This window comes from Hypomesus transpacificus, unplaced genomic scaffold (genome assembly GCF_021917145.1).
Source record: "Hypomesus transpacificus isolate Combined female unplaced genomic scaffold, fHypTra1 scaffold_61, whole genome shotgun sequence".
NCBI classification, from domain to species: Eukaryota; Metazoa; Chordata; class Actinopteri; order Osmeriformes; family Osmeridae; genus Hypomesus; species Hypomesus transpacificus.
This window is the reverse complement of record NW_025814034.1, coordinates 874,046-894,045: the sequence shown is the minus strand read 5'-3', so window position 1 is coordinate 894,045 and position 20,000 is coordinate 874,046. Positions and strand designations below refer to the sequence as shown.

The following is a 20,000-nucleotide window of genomic DNA, read 5'->3' as shown; positions in this document are numbered from 1 at the left end:
GGAGACCAGCCAAACCCCCACGCCCCTCCTTCTCTCTGCGTGTGTCTGCTCCTTTCTCCTCTCCAGGACCACACACACACTCCTCTGCACACACACACTCTGAGCCCAGCACACACTCCTCTACACACACACTCTCTGAACCCAGCACACGCTCTGTCACACACACACTCTCCTGTCCTGACCTGCTGAGCGACCTGATCTCACCTCTGAGCTCTGGGGACCAGACTGACCAATGGGAGCCTCCCACCCCTGTTGCCGTGACGACTCCCTCCGATCCTCCCCCTGACCGCCCCAGGCCTCGCCCCCGGCCCCGCTCCAAGGCAAGCCTACGTCCAATCAGCTGTGAGGTCAAAGTTCAGACGCTGGTCAGGCTGAGGGACGACGGACAGACAGGAAGTGAAATCACCAACCAGGAAGTGTTCCAGGGGAAGTACCTCCAGGAGCTGCTGGAAGCCTTCAGCTCGGACGACTGGGGCTTCCACGATCGCCGTAGCAACGGGAGTGGGCCGAGTGAGTCGGGAGAGGAGGAGGAGGGAGAGGAGGGAGAGGAGGGAGAGGAGGAGGAGGAGGGAGAGGAGGAGGAGGAGGACATGGCCGCACTGAGGGCCAGGATACAGGCCTTTGAACAACAGCGGGCGGACAGTAACTATGGAGACAGTAACCTAGGTAATACAGAGGCGCCCGTTGTTGCCAAGAGACCGGAACCGCGCCCCCGCGCCCAGAAACAAGCTCCGCCCATCGCTCCGCCCATTGCCCCAAAGCCGCAGAGCAAAGCATGCTGGGAAAACAGAAACTCCATGGTGGACGCCTGGATCCCCCAACCCAGCGACTCCCTCACCCCCTCCCCTGCCCCCACCCTCACCCCCTCCCCTGCCCCCACCCCCGCCCCGCGCCCCCCTCCCCACAGGATCTCCCCCATAGACCTGCCCTCCCTCCCACCTCGCCCCCCTCCCAGACCTCCAGCAGGCCCCAGGGCCAGTGCAGTGATGCCTCCCCAGGATAGGAGCACCCTGGCTGGGCAGGTTGTTCTGGCTCTGCCCCCTAAACCCTCCACAGACCTCCAGAGCCCCCCCTCTTCCTCCTCCTCCTCCCTCCCCAAGGCCACGCCCCCTCGTCCAGCTGTCACTCACAAACCATCAGCACTGACGTCAGACCGCAGAGCCAGCGGTGAGTGTGTGAGAGAGAGTGTGTGTGTGTGTGTGAGTGTGTGAGAGAGAGTGTGTGTGTGTGTGTGTGTGTGTGAGAGAGAGTGTGTGTGTGTGTGTGTGTGTGTGTGTGAGAGTGTGTGAATGAGGTAAGCCACTGGCTGCAGTGTACAATAGAGTGTTTGACAGTGTGAACAGGGAAAGAGAGAGAGGGGGGGAGGGAGGGGGAGGGGGAGTAGAGAGAGAGAGAGGTTATTTATGACGTAATGCAGCATGTGAAATGAAAACAACAGGGTCTGTGTGTGTCAGTATATTTCATCCAGCCTGTCTGAGTGTTGTTCCATGACCCTTCTGTTAGCAGGAGACTGCAGCCCCCCAGCCCCAGCCTCCAAACCTGGCCTCCGGCCTCCCTCCCCGGCCTCCAAGCCTGGTCTGAGACCCTCAGCCTCTGCCCCATCCCCAGCCCAAAGGAAGACCCCCCCCTCCAAACCTGAAAGCTCTTCACCTGACCCTCCTCTTCCTCCCCGGTAAGGCTGTGTTCGTTCCTCACACATACACACACACACGCGTATATACACACACATATATACACATACACACACACACACATATATACACACACACACACACATATACACACACACACTAACCTCTCTCTGTCCCAGGCCTTCAGGGGTTAAGCACCTCCCCCTGCGCCCTCCTCCAATCAGGGCCAGCCCTGGCAGACCACCCCCTCCCCAGACTGGGCCAGCCAATCAGACACGGGGTCAGAGGGCAAGCCGGAAGGGCCCGCCTCTTCCCCCCAGACCCACACCTGGACACCCTCTCTTCAACAGCTATATGGTACACACACACACACCTGCACACACACACACACACACACACCTGCACACACACGCCTGCACACACACACACCAGGTTGTCTCGTCACTAAATCTCAGCGTTTGTGGCTTAGAAACAGGAACAGGAAGTGATGGTGGTTCTGGAGGACACAAGCCCCTCCCCCAATGAAAGCCTACTGGATGATAAAGAGCTTCAGGGATCAACGAAGGTCATCACTCCTCTCTCTGACCAATCAAAACCTCTCCTTGACCTGGACTATGAATCAGAACATGTCGTCCACCAACTCGACCAATCAGAGCCAGTCTGTAAAGAGAAGAACTTATCGGAGCTGCAGGTAGGTGTTACATGTTGAAGAAGAGGAAGAAGAAGACTTTAGTTTTGGTTTGTTTACCTACGAAGGTCTCTCTCTCTCTCTCCCCCTCTCTCTCCCTCACTCTCTCTCTCTCTCCCCCTCTCTCTCTCCCTCCCTCTCTCTCCCCCTCTCTCTCTCCTCCAGCTCATCCTACCAGACCACCTCAGTGATCAGAAGAACATGACCACACCAGCACCTGGCAGGTGAGCTGCACACACACACTTATATACACACACACACACACACATACTACAGACCACCTGTGTGTGTGTGTGCAGTGGCCCGCGGTGTGTTGCCAGATTTGACTTTGAGGGAGCAGACAAGGATGAGCTCACCTTCTCCCAGGGTGATGTCATCGCCCTGAGCGAGGTGATTGGTCAGGAGTGGGGGCGGGGCCATGTCCACGGGCGAACGGGGATCTTCCCCCTCAGCTTCACCCAGGTGGTGGAGGAGCTCTCCCCATCGTCAGGGAAACGGGAGGTTGCCCAGACGACATCCGAGCTGACAACGGAGACTAACACACCTGACCACGATGAGGTACACACACATACCTTCCTGACCACAATGAGTATGTGTGCTAGAATGTGCTCATTTGTTGTAATGTGTGTGTGTGTGTGTGTGTGTGCAGGGGGAGGGCTGGGACGTGGCTCTGTTTGACTTCCCAGGTCAGACTGCAGACGACCTGTCCTTCCTGAAGGGGGCGCTGATCACAGTGACCCAGCGTGTCGACGCAGCCTGGAGCAGAGGAAGACTGGGCAGCAGGGAGGGCCTCTACCCCTCTGCCTTCACACACACCTGGACAGGTACACACACACACACACACCTGGACAGGTACACACACACACATCTGGACAGGTACACCCACACACCTGGACAAGCACACACACACACCTGGACAGGTACACACAGGTACACACACACAAATACATCTGCCCAGGTACACACACACAGACACTCACATAGGTACACACTCACCCTAGTTACAGTGAACTAGACAGTCTCTCCACCTGTCTGTTTTGGCTTCACTTCCTGTTTTCTCTGCAGCTCAGCCAATAGCAGGCCAGACTATGGTTGTGGGTGTGGCCCAGGTCTTGTTTGACTTCAGCGCAGAAAGTGAGGATGAACTGACTCTGAAGGTAGGTGTGTGTTACAGAGAGTGTGTGTGACTATTTGTACTGTCACCTTTCAGTTCATTAACCCCCCCCCCCCCCCCCCCCCCCCCACAGGCTGGAGACCTGGTAACAGGGGTGGAGTCTGTGGATGAGGAGTGGTTTATTGGGGATGCAGGTGGGAAGCGTGGTCTGGTGCCCAAAAACTACATATCCCTGCTTACCTGAGGGCTACAGAACTACATATCCCTGCTGACATGAGGACTACATATCCCTGCTGACCTGAGGACTACATATCCCTGCTGACCTGAGGACTACAGAACTACGTGTCTTACATTCTGGAACTCTTCTAACTGGACAAACTTCTAGAACTCTACTACATTCTAGAACACTACTACATTTCAAAACTCTACAAACTTATAGAACTCTACTACATTCCAGAACTCTACACTACTACTATGTTTTGAAACTCAACATTCTAAATACTATTGCAGTTCAAAGATGATTGTGGAGGTTGTACTGCTGTTTGTATTGTGGTCCTAGGGCGGACTAGTTAGACCAGTTCCTCACTGCTGCCTGTGGCCCTGAGCCTGGAATGTCGGCTCCTGGCACAAGACAGGTCATGTCATGGCTGTCGTGTGTTTACGTGTTTGACTGGTTGATAACTGTGCTACTCTCAAATTCCTGCCAAGCTTTTTAATCCAAATAAAATCCTGATGAGATGTAATGATGGTGATTCCTGCTTCTGTGTGTTTGTCTCTGAGCCAAGGTGCTCAGATATGAGCTACTGCCCTCTGGTGGTGATGGGAGGAAGTGCAGAACCTTGTAGGAACCTGCTGTTGGTGGACCTCTACAAGGAGGGAGTGTCAACGGAGAGAGAAACCTTACAGCTGCTAACAGGAAGTGGTGAGACCTACTGGCTGCTCCTGTGGTGTGTGTTAACGTGTGTTTGTGTCTGTGTGAGCTTGTGTGTCTGGGGAAGGCGACGGTGTTAGTATGGAAAGTTTACTGCAGCTACCAAATGCTGTTGAAGCAGCCGGATCCTGACCTCTGCTGTACTGTGGAGTACCCTGACCTCTGCTGTACTGTGGAGAACCCTGACCTCTGACCCCCAAAGCCGCAGCATGAGCCAGCGGTTCCACTCCAGGTTCGGTGTCCTACTACACACAACATAGACATGCAGACAGGTTGTTAAATATAGGCGCAGAAGTATACGTTTCATGTATTTTAATGTTATTAGTTCCCAGAATCGAATGCCCAAACAAAGTTCATTCCAGCACACAGCTGCTCCACCTGTTAGTCTGTAGTTGACTGTCCTGGTCGGAGCCCCAGTGGGCTCAGGGTTGTGGTGTTCCCTTGAATTTCGTATCTTTCACAAACCGCAACTGTTCAGGTTTCTATTGTGTTTCCTGTCTGAGTCGTCGAGTCGTTTCAGCACACAGACACAGCGTGGTTCAGGTTTTATTATCACAGTTTGATGCACTTTCTGGTTCCTTCGTTTCACAAATACAAAGCAAGATTGTGACCCTGTTTACACACACACACACGGGGCTACATGGGTGTTGGCTTGAGAACATATGATATTGTCAGATGGTTGGACCAGGAGGAGGGAGTTCCAGGTCATCAATATGATCATCATGGTTTGAGTTTCTGGTCATAACAAGTAGAACTTGGTTGAGAGGCCTGCAGCACTTCTACAATACTTCTAAAACACTTCTACAGTACTTCTAGTGCTGCAGAGCTCAGAGGAGGGACATGTGATGAAGACTCCTGAAGAGTGTAGAATAATAACAGAACTCTAGAACTCATGAGCACTTTGGAACACTGAATGGTGGGATTGTTGTTTTAACAGGTACAACTATGGGTGTAGAGAAGACAGTCAGCCAAGCTAGGAGATGACCTGCTCATCTGTCCTCCAACACACACACACACACACACACACTCCTAGGACTGAAATATCAAGATGACACTAAAGCGTTGGGTCATGATTAGCCAACGACAGTTTCTGAGGCCAGCTCTCTCTTGGAGACCGCTACAGGAATCCTACTGGACACACACACACACACAAACAAACACTACTATATACAGGATGATATGTACACACTATATACACACACACAACCCTCTCCTTGGAGGTGTCAGAGGGAGGGGGAGGGGGGTGGAAGACAGTAGAGGAGAGCACTAAGAGAGAGATTGGATTAAGTTACGGAGAGAGAGAGAGAGAGAGAGAGTCAGAAAGGACATGAGAGGGGAGGGGTCTGATCAGCATAGAGGAGAGGAGAGGGGTCTGATCAGCATAGAGGAGAGGGGAGGGGTCTGATCAGCATAGAGGAGAGGGGAGGGGTCTGATCAGCATAGAGGAGAGGAGAGGGGTCTGATCAGCATAGAGGAGAGGAGAGGGGAGGGGTCTGATCAGCATAGAGGAGAGGGGAGGGGTCTGATCAGCATAGAGGAGAGGGGAGGGGAGGGGTCTGATCAGCATAGAGGAGAGGGGAGGGGTCTGATCAGCATAGAGGAGAGGGGAGGGGAGGGGTCTGATCAGCATAGAGGAGAGGAGAGGGGAGGGGTCTGATCAGCATAGAGGAGAGGAGAGGGGTCTGATCAGCATAGAGGAGAGGAGAGGGGTCTGATCAGCATAGAGGAGAGGGGAGGGGTCTGATCAGCATAGAGGAGAGGAGGGGTCTGATCAGCATAGAGGAGAGGGGAGGGGTCTGATCAGCATAGAGGAGAGGGGAGGGGTCTGATCAGCATAGAGGAGAGGGGAGGGGTCTGGTCTGGAGGGTTGGGCTGGTCTCCGTCTGGGCGGGGGGAACAGATGACGTCTCCATGGGAACACTGTGACCCTCTGCAGTAGGTTCATCCTGGAGATGACACACAATGGTGAGTCATGTCAGAAAGCTCAAGAGAGTGTGTGGTGAGTGTGTGCGTGTGTGTGTGTGTGCTGAGTGTGTGGTGAGTGTGTGTGTGGTGTGCTGAGTGTGTGTGTGTGTGTGTGGTGTGTGTGTGTGTGGTGTGCTGAGTGTGTGTGTGTGGTGTGCTGAGTGTGTGTGGTGTGTGTGTGTGTGTGGTGTGCTGAGTGTGTGTGTGGTGTGTGTGTGTGTGAGTGTGTGCATGCGTACCGTCACCCAGGGGTGAGACAGAACTTCCTCCGCTGTGCAGCGAGACCCCACGTTCACCTGCAGCATCTGACCAATCAGCATCTGAGACATGGGGTCACATGACAGCGTCAGTACTGGCCACAATAATAGGCCTTTAGTTGGACCTTTTCTCATATTATTGGGTTGTGCACTGTGGAGTTGTGATGTTCTCTACCTTGGCAGGCAGGCTGATGTTGTCCCAGTCGGGGGAGGGGAACTCGAGCTTCCCTTTCAGGATCTGCTCAAACAGCTCCTCCTGAACGTTGTTCTCACTGGAGGGGGGAGGATGTTATGAGTATGGATCAGTATTGATTCCAGTAAGTGTTTGTGTATGTGTGTGTGTTGGGTCATACCAACTGACCTTCGGAAGGGGGGGAACCCACAGAGCAGGATGTAGGCAATCACTCCTGCAGCCCAGATATCTACCTTCAGACCGTACCTGACACACACACACACACAGAAGGGGGGTGAGATCAAGGTAGTAGTTTTTCTTTCATTACACGCTCACACTGCCCCTCTCTCGCTCGCTCACACACACAGACACACACAGACACACACCACTGTATCGTAGAACGGAAATTTAGACAACAGTACAGTTGAGAAGGAGACAGGAAACACACACACCTGCATACACAAACCACTCATCTCTCTCTCTCTCTCACACACACACACATACACAAACCACTCATCTCTCTCTCTCTCACACACACACACGCATACACAAACCACTCATCTCTCTCACACACACAGACACACACAGTACACCAGCCACTCAACTCTCACACACATTCAAACACTTATCTCTCTCTTTCTCTCTGACACACAAGAGAGTGAATAGGTTTTTCTTGTGTGTGTGTGTGAGTGAGAGATGAGTGCTTATCTTGCCGTCACGCACACAAGAAAAGATTAACCTAGCTTCTCTCAAACAGATTGTCTCCATCTTTCTCCGTCACCCTCTCCCAAACAAATACAGTCCAACAATGTAGCAGTCGTATAATGTTGGCATACTAGGACGTTAGCGTACTAGAATATCGAGCAAGAATGTTGGAGCTATAGAATACTAGAGTTCTAGAATGTTGGAGCTTTAGAATGCTAGAGTTCTACAATGTTAGGGCTATAGAATGAAGTTGTTTTGAGAATGTTTTGATTGCAATACATCTCTCTCTCTTTCTCTCTTTCTCTCCCTCTCTCTCTCTCTCCCTTTCTCTCCCTCTTTTTCTCTCTCTCTCTCTCACACACACCCACACATGCGTGGCTGTACCCTGTCTCTGCTATGATCTCCGGGGCCACATAGGTGGGGGTCCCACAGACGGTGTACAGGGGCCCCTCCACCAGCGTGGCCAGGCCAAAGTCCCCCAGCTTCAGAGACTTGGTACTGTCTGGATACTCACACACCTGGACACACACACACACACCATCTGACACAGGGAAAGAATGGAGGCAGAAAAGTGTGTGTATATACAGTATGTGTGTGTGTGTATAGTATAAGTGTGTGTGTACCAGCAGGTTCTCTGGCTTGATGTCCCTGTGCACGATGCTCATGCTGTGCAGGTACTTGAGGGCTCCGGCCAGGTTAAACACCATGGCACTGGCGTCTCTCTCTGTGTACTTGGTGGAGGACGTGATGGCATCAAAGAGGTCCCCTCCCTGCACACACACAGTTAACACATACATATACACACACACACACACACACAGTTAACACATACATATACACACACACACACACACACAGTTAACACATACATATACACACACATACGTATAAACAACACCAACAAACAAACAAAAATGACTTTTTCATTATGAAGATTTACGGTATTTGTGTAAAATTGTGCGCATGTGTGCGTGTAGTTTGTGTGTGTGCGTGTAGCGTGTGCGTGTGTGTGCGTGTAGTGTGTGTGTGTGTGTGCGTGTAGTGTGCGTGTAGTGTGTGTGTGTGTAGTGTGTGTGTAGTGTGTGTGTAGTGTGTGTGTAGTGTGTGTGTGTGTGCGTGTAGTGTGTGTGTGTAGTGTGTGTGTGTGTGCGTGTAGTGTGTGTGTAGTGTGTGTGTAGTGTGTGTGTAGTGTGTGTGTAGTGTGTGTGTAGTGTGTGTGTGTGTGTGTGTAGTGTGTGTGTAGTGTGTGTGTAGTGTGTGTGTAGTGTGTGTGTAGTGTGTGTGTAGTGTGTGTGTGCACCTTGACCAGCTCCATGACCAGGAACAGCTCTGTGGGTGTGTCGTCCACCTCGATCAGCTGGATGATGCTGGGGTGGCGAACCTTCCTCAACACAGCCACCTCGTTCTCTATCAGGTGCTCCTGCTCACACACACACACAGTTCACACACACACACACCAATACTGATATCAATACTAAAATCAATCAATCCTGAGATCTGTACTGGTATCAATCAATCCTGAGATCTGTACTGGTATCAATCAATCCTGAACACGGTTGTTGTTGAGGACGCTACCTTCCCACAGCAGCGAGCTTTGTCAATGATCTTCAGAGCAAACTCCTGTCCTGTAGACCTGACACACACACACACACACACACACAGCATGTCACCAGCAGGATATCACACTACTACTACTACTGTGTGTGTGTGTGTGTGGATACCTACCTCTCCACACACTCCTTCACCACAGCAAAGTTCCCGTCTCCGATCACACGGCCCACCTGGTACTTCTCTCTGATCTTACAGGACGACAGCTCTGTGTTCCCGTTCACTGGAGCACACAGGGTAGAGCAGGTCAGCACGCGCTCACACACACACAAACACACACACACACACACACACTGCTTCATGCTGGTTGGCATGGTGAGGTGGCGTGATGTTGCCAGATGTGCCAACCTGTATCACACACACACGGACACGTGGATACACACGGGGAAACACACACACGCAGACATGCACACACACGTGGAAACACACACACACACGTGTACCTTCAGGGCTCAGCTCGTCTGTGTGGTCTGCTGCACCATTTACATCTGATGAAGCATGAAGAGGAGAGATCTGAGGAGGGGAGGGGAGGAGGAGGGGGAGAGGGGAAGAGGGGGGAAGGGAGGAAGGGAGGGGAAGAGGGAAGAGGGAGGGGGAGGAGGGGGGGAACAGAGGGAGGAGAGAGGTGAAAGAGGACAGAGAGAGTTTAGCCTCCAGTAATGTCATAAGTGCTTCTTCTTTTCTTGAGACATCTGTACTCTCCTGGTTCCTCCCCCCTCCCCCCCTCCCCCCTCCTCACCTTGAGGTTGCGTCTGGCTCCTGGGCTGGTGGGGGAGGGGCTAGCCCTTGCTGACCTCACCACAGCTGCCTGCCCGGCCGTCTCATTGGCTGGAGAAGGGAAAAGAAGATCAGTCTGGGATTGGCCAAATTAAGTGATAGTTAGCAGTGTGGGTGCTAGTGTCTGATTGGTTAGCAGTGTTGGGGCTGCGGTTACTACCTGGGCCAGGTGACTTGGTCCTGGGTGGAGTTTTGGGCAGGGTTTTGACTGAGGTGCAGAGGCTTCTGGGTAATGTAGGCTTGAGGGGAGTGGTGGAGCGAGAGGACTTCAGTCTGGACTCTGAAAGAGAGAAATAGAAAAAAGATGGATGGAAATAGATAAACAACCGTCAATCATTCAATGAATCCATTAATGAACGGACCAATGAGCAGTGAGAATTGTGATGACCTCACCGTTGAGGTAGGGCGGGGTCTTGCCGCTGTGCGTGAGCAGCACATCATCCTGAGCGTAGCGGAACTTCTCCAGCCCACACGCCATGAACACATCATCATCCCCGAAGAAGTCCTGCAGGCTGGTCACCTGGGCAACACACACACACTCAGGTCACCTGGGCAACACACACACACTCAGGTCACCTGGGCAACACACACACACACACACACTGGCCAACTAGGCAACACACACGCACACACACACACACACTCAGATCACCTAGGCAACCCACACAGAGGTTACATAGTAAACACACACACATCCTTGTCACCTAGGAAACATGCACATTGGTAACCTAGGGAACACACACATAAACCCCAGTCCTATATATCCACTAGAGGTAGTCTCCATCCACAACTAATAAACCGTGTCACCATGTCAGCTGTGTGTGTGTGTGTCTAACTGTCAGACTGACTAAGCAGGCTGAGAGCTGGATGTCCCAGAATTCTAATCATGTTAGCCGCTGGCGATAAGATCACACACACACACACTCTCCAAAAAGGTCTCGAGGATTAAATACAAACGTACATCAATCCTTTGAGAGAGAGAGAGAGAGAGAGAGAGAGAGAGAGAGAGAGAGAGAGAGAGAGAGAGAGAGAGAGAGAGAGAGAGAGAGAGAGAGAGAGAGAGAGAGAGAGAGAGAGAGAGAGAGGGAAAGAGTGGGGGAAAGAGAGAGGGAAAGAGAGGGGGAAAGAGAGGGGGAAAGAGAGAGGGAAAGAGAGAGGGAAGCTTTTACAGGAATGATATGATGTACAGTTGCTAGGGAAAACTGGCAGCTTAGTCTGTTTGCTTGGCTGCACATGCGCGCACACACACACACACACACACACACACACAGCCCCACCCCTCCTGTGGGACAAGTGTCTTTTGTGTGACTGGGTGAGAGGCTCTCACAGTTAATACAATAGATGATGTCTCACCAAGGAACTCTCCCTCTCTCCTCCCCCTCCCTCTCTCCTTCCTCCTCTCCCTCCCTCTCTCCTTCCTCTTACCCCACCCTCTCTCCTTCCTCCTCTCCCTCCCTCTCTCCTTCCTCCTCTCCCTCCCTCTCTCCTTCCTCCTATCCCTCCCTCTCTCCTTCCTCCTCTCCCTCCCTCTCTCCTTCCTCCTCTCCCTCCCTCTCTCCTTCCTCCTCTCCCTCCCTCTCTCCTTCCTCCTCTCCCTCCCTCTCTCCTCCATTCTCCCTCTCTCCTTTCCCTCTCCTTGTGAGTACATCAGTGTTTCAGGGTTCCCTCCTGTTCTGCAGAAGAAGCACTCTGGCATACTAATGCATCTCTCCTCCTCCTCCTCCTCCTGCTCCTCTCCTCCTCCTCCTCCTCCTCCTGCTCCTCCTGCTCCTCTCCTCCTGCTCCTCTCCTCTTCCCTTTCACCCTCAACTCTCTCTCCATTTTTTCTCCTTTTCCCTCTTAACTCTCTTCCCTCTCTCCTGTCCTCTCCCTAATTCCTCCCCTTCTATCACACTGCTGGACTGCCATGTGTCTGTGTGTGTGTGAGTGAGTGAAGAGGGAAAGGGAGAAAGTAGTTGCCATGGTAGCCACCCTGCAGCACAATGGTAGCCTGCTCTTGGGGTGAACACACATACACAAGTTGTAAACTGTCTGTTCCAACTAACGGATATGCAGATCATTGAGTTCTTGTAACTGTCAGACAGACAGGTAACATGCAGATAGACAGGTAACATGCAGACAGACAGGTACCAGATGTTAGCCCTGCCTGTCTATATGACTCACATTCCTCCCCAGTCATTACACACACCCTGCCCCCCCCCCCCCCCCCCCCTGCGCACACTCCTTTTTCTTGCTCCTCTCACCAAACTAGTTCTAAACCCACCCTCCCACACCCTGCCTCTCCTCCCCCTCCTCTCCTTCCCCCTCCTCTCCTTCCCCCTCCCCTCCTCTTCTCCCCCCTCCTCTCCTTCCCCCTCCTCCTCTCCTTCCTCCTCCCCTCCCCCCCCCCCTCCCCTCCTCCCCCCTCTCCTCCTCCCCCACCTGCTTGCCGTCCAGAGTGTAGATCTTCTTGACAGCTCCAGAGTCCAGCTTGATGGCGTCGGTGATGTCCTCCAGGACCTGACTGAAGGACTGGGCTGTCTTCTTGTTCAGGAGGATCCTCACAGCCTTCCTGGGTCGCCCCCCGCTACGGATCACCGTCACCAGCTTGGGCTTGATGAAGTCCTTTCCCTCCCCCCGGGCCTCCCCCCTGCCCTCCCCCCGGGCCCCCCCAGCCCCGGGCTTCCCTGCCACCCCTGCCCCGGGCCTCCAGCTGGGGACAGAGATCTTGGAGTACTCCTCCTTCCTGAAGGGCTCGTTGGACGCACACACATAGTTCTCTCCTTGGTGGGGAGGAGACGGGGGGGAGAAGAGAGAGAAAGGGTTAGGAGACGTAAACACTGGATGTGCGTGTGTGTATGTGTATGATGAGAGCAGACTTGACACCTGCTGTCTCTTCCAACCTGACTGCCCAGATCTGATCCTGAACCCCCTCACCCCTACCCCCCTCCCTCCCCCGCACACACACACACACACAGTGGTCACTGGACGTTGTCCTGATTGCAGCTCCATTTGAAACCCTCAGATGTTGTTAGTATCATGTCAGAGTCACAGTGCTCCAGATCAATACACACTAACCAGCTTTCCTCTGCTGTTAACCCTGTCAATACACTGGTTCTGCTGTTCTACAGTCTAGGGTCTGCTGTTCTACAGTCTAGGGTCTGCTGTTCCACAGTCTAGGTGCTGCTGTTCTATAGGTGCTGCTGTTCTACAGTCTAGGGTCTGATGTTCTACAGTCTAGGGTCTGCTGTCCCACAGTCTAGGGTCTGCTGTTCTACAGTCTAGGGTCTGCTGTTCTACAGTCTAGGGTCTGCTGTTCTATAGGTGCTGCTGTTCTACAGTCTAGGGTCTGCTGTTCCACAGTCTAGGTGTTGCTGTTCTTTAGGTGCTGTTGTTCTACAGTCTAGGGTCTGATGTTCTACAGTCTAGGTGCTGCTGTTCCACAGTCTAGGGTCTGCTGTTCTACAGTCTAGGGTCTGCTGTTCCACAGTCTAGGGTCTGATGTTCTACCGTCTAGGGTCTGCTGTCCCACAGTCTAGGGTCTGCTGTTCTACAGTCTAGGGTCTGCTGTTCCACAGTCTAGGGTCTGATGTTCTACAGTCTAGGGTCTGCTGTTCTACAGTCTAGGGTCTGCTGTTCTACAGTCTAGGTGCTGCTGTTCCACAGTCTAGGGTCTGCTGTCCCACAGTCTAGGGTCTGCTGTTCTACATTCTAGGGTCTGCTGTTCTACAGTCTAGGGTCTGCTGTTCTACAGTCTGGGGTCTGCTGTCCTACAGTCTAGGGTCTGCTGTTCTACAGTCTAGGTTCTGCTGTTCTACAGTCTAGGGTCTGCTGTTCTATAGGTGCTGCTGTTCCACAGTCTAGGTTCTGCTGTTCTATAGGTGCTGCTGTTCTACAGTCTAGGTTCTGCTGTTCTACAGTCTAGGTTCTAATGTTCTACAGTCTAGGTTCTGCAGGCAGCTGGCCCTCACATGGATTACCTTATAAGGCAATCCACACCTCTCCTCCTCTCCCTCTCTCTGTCTGTGTCATTCAGTCTCCCTCTCTCCCCTCTGCCCCTCCTCCCCCTCTCTCTGTATCTACCCCTCTCTCTCGATCTCTCTCTCTCTCTCCCCTCTGCCCCTCCTCCCCCTCTCTCTGTCTCTCTCTCTCTCTCTCTCTCATCCCCTCAGGTAAGGACTGCCCAGTGTGACCTTGCTGACTGGTGACACTGTGTGACATTGGTTGCTATGCGGTTGCCCCTGACAACCACAGCATCTCTCACCTTTAGCAGAGGTGGAAAACTTTTATCATAATCCTGTGACTCCCTGAAATAATCTCTCTTGGAGAGGAGAGGTGAGGAGATTCAGAAACAGAAAGCAAGTCCTGATCCATGAAAGGACCTGGACCTGGTCGCCAACCAGAAACCAGTCTCCATGACGGTCAACAGTGAGTTTCCCGGTCCCTTCCTACCAAGTTGAGCAATGGATTTTGGTGTTTCATAACCCATTGACACTGTATGACTATGTTTAGCTTGTGTTCTGCTCCTCTCTCCTACCAACCGTCTCTGGAGGAGGGGATCCCTCTCTGAATAGCTCCTCCAAAGGTTTCTTCAATTTTTTCTCCTGCAGTGAATTTTTCTGGGAGCTATTCCCTTGTCTTCCTTGAGGGTTTAGGTTGGTTGAGGGGCAGTTCTATGGGCGTATGTGAAACCCTCTGTGACATGCTTGCGTGTAAAAAGGGCTATAGAAATAAATGTTGATTTGATGAAAGCAAGTCCATCTCTGTTTCACTGCACCAGACTGGGCAAGTTATTCCATTATCCTGAGAGTCCCATTACTGCCCGCCCTCCCTCCCTCCCTCCCTCCCTCCTAGTTTCCAGTCATGCTTCTTCCATCCATATCTGAGATTCATTCAATCATTATTTGATTGATTCCAGGCCAAATGCATTACAGATTAATGTGAATCATACACAGCCAATCACAGACATGCTGCAGCTCCACTGGCCAATCATAAACAATATGGAGCACCACCAGCCAATCACAGACAGACTTGAGGTCCACCAGCCAATCAGAGACAGGCTGGAGGTCCACCAGGAAGTGTGTGTTGCTGCTGGGAAGACAGTCTAACCTGACAGACTCACACTGGTGATGGGACTGATACTGATCATAACGAAAAAACCTGCAACCTTCATTAATATGGTTTCATTGATTGACGTGGACGTGAGTGATTGATGTGCACGTGAGTGATTGGCAGCTGTGTGTCTCTCCTTACCCTCCGCCAGTTCGTCCAAGTTCGTGATTTTGGTCCCATCCACCTTGTAGATGGTGCGCACGCCCTGTGGCAGGTGCAGGTTGTCCGCGAGCGATCGAGTGAGTTCCATCAGAAGAGCGTCGTAGGAACGAAACCGGTCGCTCGAGACTGCATACACCAGCCCTTTGAAGTACCGGTCTCCATTCCGGTAAAACCTCACCTTTTTGGCACGCTTCTCCGAGGTGAGCGCTTGGAGTGTGCGCGTGCGGTAGTAGCTGCAGTTGGTGCTGTGCGCGGGGCTCGGGACCAGGCTGCTGCCCCGCGAGCCAGAGCCGGTGTCAGTGCCTTTGCTGCGCGTGGACCGGCCCCGGCGTGTTTTATCCCGCTCATCAAAATGCTCCAGTTCAATACTCTTACTAAGAGACATTGCTGCTTCCGTGGTCTCACACGGTCCCGGTACCGAATCGTAACGTTGTGTAGACCTCACTAATCCCCGAGAACCACATGTGGCTCTGACCGGGATCCAAACAGAGCCGGGTCAGTTTCTTGTAACGGTAATGGCGAAGTCAAACTAATCACATCCCTGCATCAACGAGTATCGTCCTGCTAACGAGCCGTTCTCCCCGGTAACACCGCTGCGAACAGCAGCAAGACTACGTGAGCATGTCCCGTTGAGCTCCAAATCACGCTCCAATAGTCGGAAGGGATTCTCGGTTTTATCACTGTTTAACTCCACCCAATAAATAAGGCCAGTCAATCATGCCGGTAACGTCCTCATGACAGGTTGATACCAGAATAATCGACAGTGCGCGGGCTCATAGACGTTCACGGTGACAGGCGAAAACGGCTGTTGTCTTCGCAGGCGAAATGGTTGCTATAGGCTCTTGCGCACTCCTTACGAGGTCCCCGGTATCCCGGCGAATCCTAAATTAGAGGTTGAAGCGTCACAGACACTAAACCAACCGTGTTTCATTCCTTGCACGCCCTAGACACGCGTCGCCGGTTTGTGGCTGCAGCGTTGGATGCGCGAGACAGCATGGCTGCGGCAAGGGAGAGAGAGAGACAGAGCGCGAGAGAGACGGAGACCAACAGCCCCTCCGCCCGTGATCGTCACATCCCTCCTCCTCTTTCTTTCTCGTTGCGGCGCGAGCTCCTCCAGCAGGTGAGCGGTGGACCGAACATCCACGAGAGACAGAGGCCAGAGGATCGCCGCATGGTCCTAGTGCCGTACCGCTCCACAGTAGACGGGATGAACTCACATAATGAGGTGTGGTACCCACAGATTTGAGAGAGATTGATGATGAGATGGATAGATGGAGATATAGAGATAAATATGTAGAGAGATTGAGACAGTGATAGATGTCAGTGATAGAGATGGAGAAATAGAGCTAGAGCTAGAATGATAGATATATATATATATTTATATCTATCATAGAGAGAGAGAGAGATGGAGACAATAGAGAGCCTGTGCAGTGCCACCAGAACACCACACGGGGCGCTGTGCGAATTCTGCAGCGCCAGGGATGAGACCTGGACACACATTCAGACGTGTGCACAGAAACAAGTTTCTTTCATTGTTATATAAGCTTTATTATCATCAGAGGACATGAGTCACTGGCACAGCACACAGACTGTGTGTGTGTCTCTGGAGAGGACAGGAGAGGAGGATAGGAGAGAGAAATGTCCGAAGAGCCAGAAAAGGGGCTAGACCAGCAATTCCCAACCTGTGGATCGTGGTCCACTAGTGGTCCACACTACGCACCCTGCTACCACGCTACGCACCCTGCTAACACGCTACCCACCCTGCTACCACCCTACACATCCTGCTACCACACTACCCACCCTGCTACCACGCTACACATCCTGCTACCACACTACACATCCTGCTACCACACTACCCCACCCTGCTACCACGCTACACATCCTGCTACCACGCTACGCACCCTGCTACCACGCTACGCACCCTGCTACCACGCTACGCACCCTGCTACCCCGCGCTACGCATCCTGCTACCACGCTACGCACCCTGCAACCACACTACACACCCTGATACCACGCTACACACCCTGCTACCACGCTACGCACCCTGCTAACACGCTACGCACCCTGCTACCACGCTACCCACCCTGCTACCACGCTACCCACCCTGCTACCACGCTACCCACCCTGCTACCACGCTACGCACCCTGCTACCACGCTACCCACCCTGCTACCACGCTACACACCCTGCTACCACGCTACGCACCCTGCTACCACGCTACGCACCCTGCTACCACGCTACGCACCCTGCTACCACGCTACCCCACCCTGCTACCACGCTACGCACCCTGCTACCACGCTACCCACCCTGCTACCACACTACCCACCCTGCTACCACGCTACGCACCCTGCTGCCACGCTACGCACCCTGCTAACACGCTACGCACCCTGCTACCACGCTACCCACCCTGCTACCACGCTACCCACCCTGCTACCACACTACCCACCCTGCTACCACGCTACGCACCCTGCTACCACGCTACGCACCCTGCTACCACGCTACACACCCTGCTACCACACTACACATCCTGCTACCACGCTACACACCCTGCTACCACGCTACACATCCTGCTACCACGCTACACATCCTGCTACCACACTACACATCCTGCTACCACGCTACCCACCCTGCTACCACGCTACACATCCTGCTACCACGCTACGCACCCTGCTACCACGCTACACACCCTGCTACCACGCTACGCACCCTGCTACCACGCTACACATCCTGCTACCACACTACACACCCTGCTACCACGCTACACACCCTGCTACCACGCTACGCACCCTGCTACCACACTACACACCCTGCTACCACGCTACCCACCCTGCTACCACGCTACCCACCCTGCTACCACCCTACACACCCTGCTACCACACTACCCACCCTGCTACCACGCTACCCACCCTGCTACCACCCTACACATCCTGCTACCACACTACCCACCCTGCTACCACGCTACCCACCCTGCTACCACCCTACACATCCTGCTACCACACTACCCACCCTGCTACCACGCTACACATCCTGCTACCACACTACACATCCTGCTACCACGCTACCCACCCTGCTACCACGCTACACACCCTGCTACCACCCTACACACCCTGCTACCACCCACTACCCACCCTGCTACCACGCTACCCACCCTGCTACCACGCTACCCTACACCCTACATCCTGCTACCACACTACCCACCCTGCTACCACGCTACACATCCTGCTACCACACTACACATCCTGCTACCACACTACCCACCCTGCTACCACGCTACACATCCTGCTACCACGCTACGCACCCTGCTACCACGCTACGCACCCTGCTACCACGCTACGCACCCTGCTACCACGCTACACATCCTGCTACCACGCTACACATCCTGCTACCACGCTACGCACCCTGCTACCACGCTACACACCCTGCTACCACGCTACGCACCCTGCTACCACACTACACACCCTGCTACCACGCTACGCACCCTGCTACCACGCTACACACCCTGCTACCACACTACACATCCTGCTACCACGCTACACATCCTGCTACCACGCTACACATCCTGCTACCACGCTACGCACCCTGCTACCACGCTACGCACCCTGCTACCACACTACACACCCTGCTACCACGCTACGCACCAACGCTTTCTGGTTCACACACACACCTCTGTAACGTCTAATATGGAAAGTTGAGTTTCTCTGTGTTTTACGGTGCGGTTTGCTCTGTTTCCCTTGGGCAGCGGTGGGGGAGACAAACCCAGAGAGAGGCACAGGAAGAGAGGGGGGGGGGAGACAGAGAGGGGAGGGGGAGGGAGAGAGAGACACAGGAAGAGAGGGGGGGGGGGGAGACAGAGAGGGGAGGGGGGAGGGAGAGAGAGAAGAGGGAGGAAAATGAAGGGAGGAGGAGGGAGATAGAGAAGAGGGAGGAGATAGAGGGGAGGGGGGGAGAGAGGAGAGGGGGGAAGTGATAGGGGGGACTAGTTGAGAACAAGCAGAGAGGTTTCTTCCATATTGGTTTCATATGGTAACCACATGAGACATTTGTGTGTGTGTACTTGTAATTGGATGCTGCACAGTGGAAATCTAATCAAATCAGATTTACAACTTTTTTCCTCATACACCCCCCCCCCCCCCCCCAAAACACATACACACACACAACCAGATGTATAGAAAGGGAGGCCACTGGTTCATCAGTAAAATAACTTTATTTCCAGAAGCTTCCCTGTGACAGACAGCTGAGCGACGGATGGAGCCTCCACTAACAGACCAGTAACTCACTTTTATACAGACTACATCGGAATATTACATTTACATTACATTTATTCATTTAGCAGACGCTTTTGTCCAAAGCGACTTCCAAGAGAGAGCTTCACAATATAGAATATAGAAAACATCATATATAATCATATTTATTATCCATCTGATGATGATGAATGATTATGTTTTTATAAAATATTATATAACACTTATGGAAATAATATATCTACATGATAATTATCTAAGCACTTTATAGTGGCCTCTCTCTCTCTCTCACACACACACACACCCCGGGATGGCCAGTCTGGGTTCAGCGCTGGTCCAGGTCATGGTTCTTGTGCAGGAAGCTGGGGGTGATGGGAACCACACTGTTTACCACAGAAGAAGAATCACACCAACAACACAGACAGGACTGGGAGAGGGAGGGAGAGGGGGAGAGAGAGACAGAGCACTGAATTAACGAACATATTCTTTTCCTCAACAGCTCCTCCCTCTCTCCTTCCTCCCTCCCTCTCTCTCTCCTTCCTCCCTCCCTCTCTCTCCTCTCTCCTTCTCTCTCTCCCCTCTCCTTCCTCCCTCTCTCCCCCCCTCCACTATCACATGACATTGTAATTATAATGATAACATCCCTTCCTGGAACATGGC

At 52.9% G+C, this 20,000-nt stretch overlaps 2 protein-coding genes across 2 annotated transcripts in view; one reads left to right on the top strand and one right to left on the bottom strand.

Annotated features, from left to right (window-relative positions):
- Positions 1-4,185, top strand: part of LOC124465951 (SH3 domain-containing protein 19-like) — a 10,900-nt gene extending 6,715 nt beyond the window's left edge. Inside the window, exons 6-14 of the mRNA XM_047017642.1 lie at positions 1-1,167; positions 1,504-1,672; positions 1,811-1,988; positions 2,101-2,322; positions 2,485-2,543; positions 2,619-2,877; positions 2,969-3,143; positions 3,385-3,476; positions 3,567-4,185. The exon at positions 1-1,167 is cut by the window's left edge and continues 3 nt beyond it. Of these exons, the coding sequence (XP_046873598.1) occupies positions 1-1,167; positions 1,504-1,672; positions 1,811-1,988; positions 2,101-2,322; positions 2,485-2,543; positions 2,619-2,877; positions 2,969-3,143; positions 3,385-3,476; positions 3,567-3,677 (2,432 nt within the window). The 3' untranslated portion in view covers positions 3,678-4,185. The remainder of the gene's footprint in view (positions 1,168-1,503; positions 1,673-1,810; positions 1,989-2,100; positions 2,323-2,484; positions 2,544-2,618; positions 2,878-2,968; positions 3,144-3,384; positions 3,477-3,566) is intronic.
- Positions 4,186-6,158: 1,973 nt separating this feature from the next.
- On the bottom strand, positions 6,159-16,226 carry LOC124465922 (serine/threonine-protein kinase DCLK2-like). The gene is made up of 15 exons (XM_047017580.1): positions 15,081-16,226; positions 12,270-12,610; positions 10,242-10,368; positions 10,009-10,128; positions 9,811-9,899; positions 9,515-9,584; positions 9,189-9,294; positions 9,039-9,096; positions 8,764-8,883; positions 8,087-8,233; positions 7,848-7,981; positions 6,948-7,025; positions 6,762-6,858; positions 6,569-6,649; positions 6,159-6,310 (listed from the first exon to the last, which is right to left on the bottom strand). Exons 1-15 carry the CDS (start codon positions 15,484-15,486, stop codon positions 6,194-6,196), a joined length of 2,091 nt encoding a protein of 696 aa, XP_046873536.1. The 5' UTR covers positions 15,487-16,226; the 3' UTR covers positions 6,159-6,193.
- Between the last annotated feature and the right edge of the window lie 3,774 nt (positions 16,227-20,000).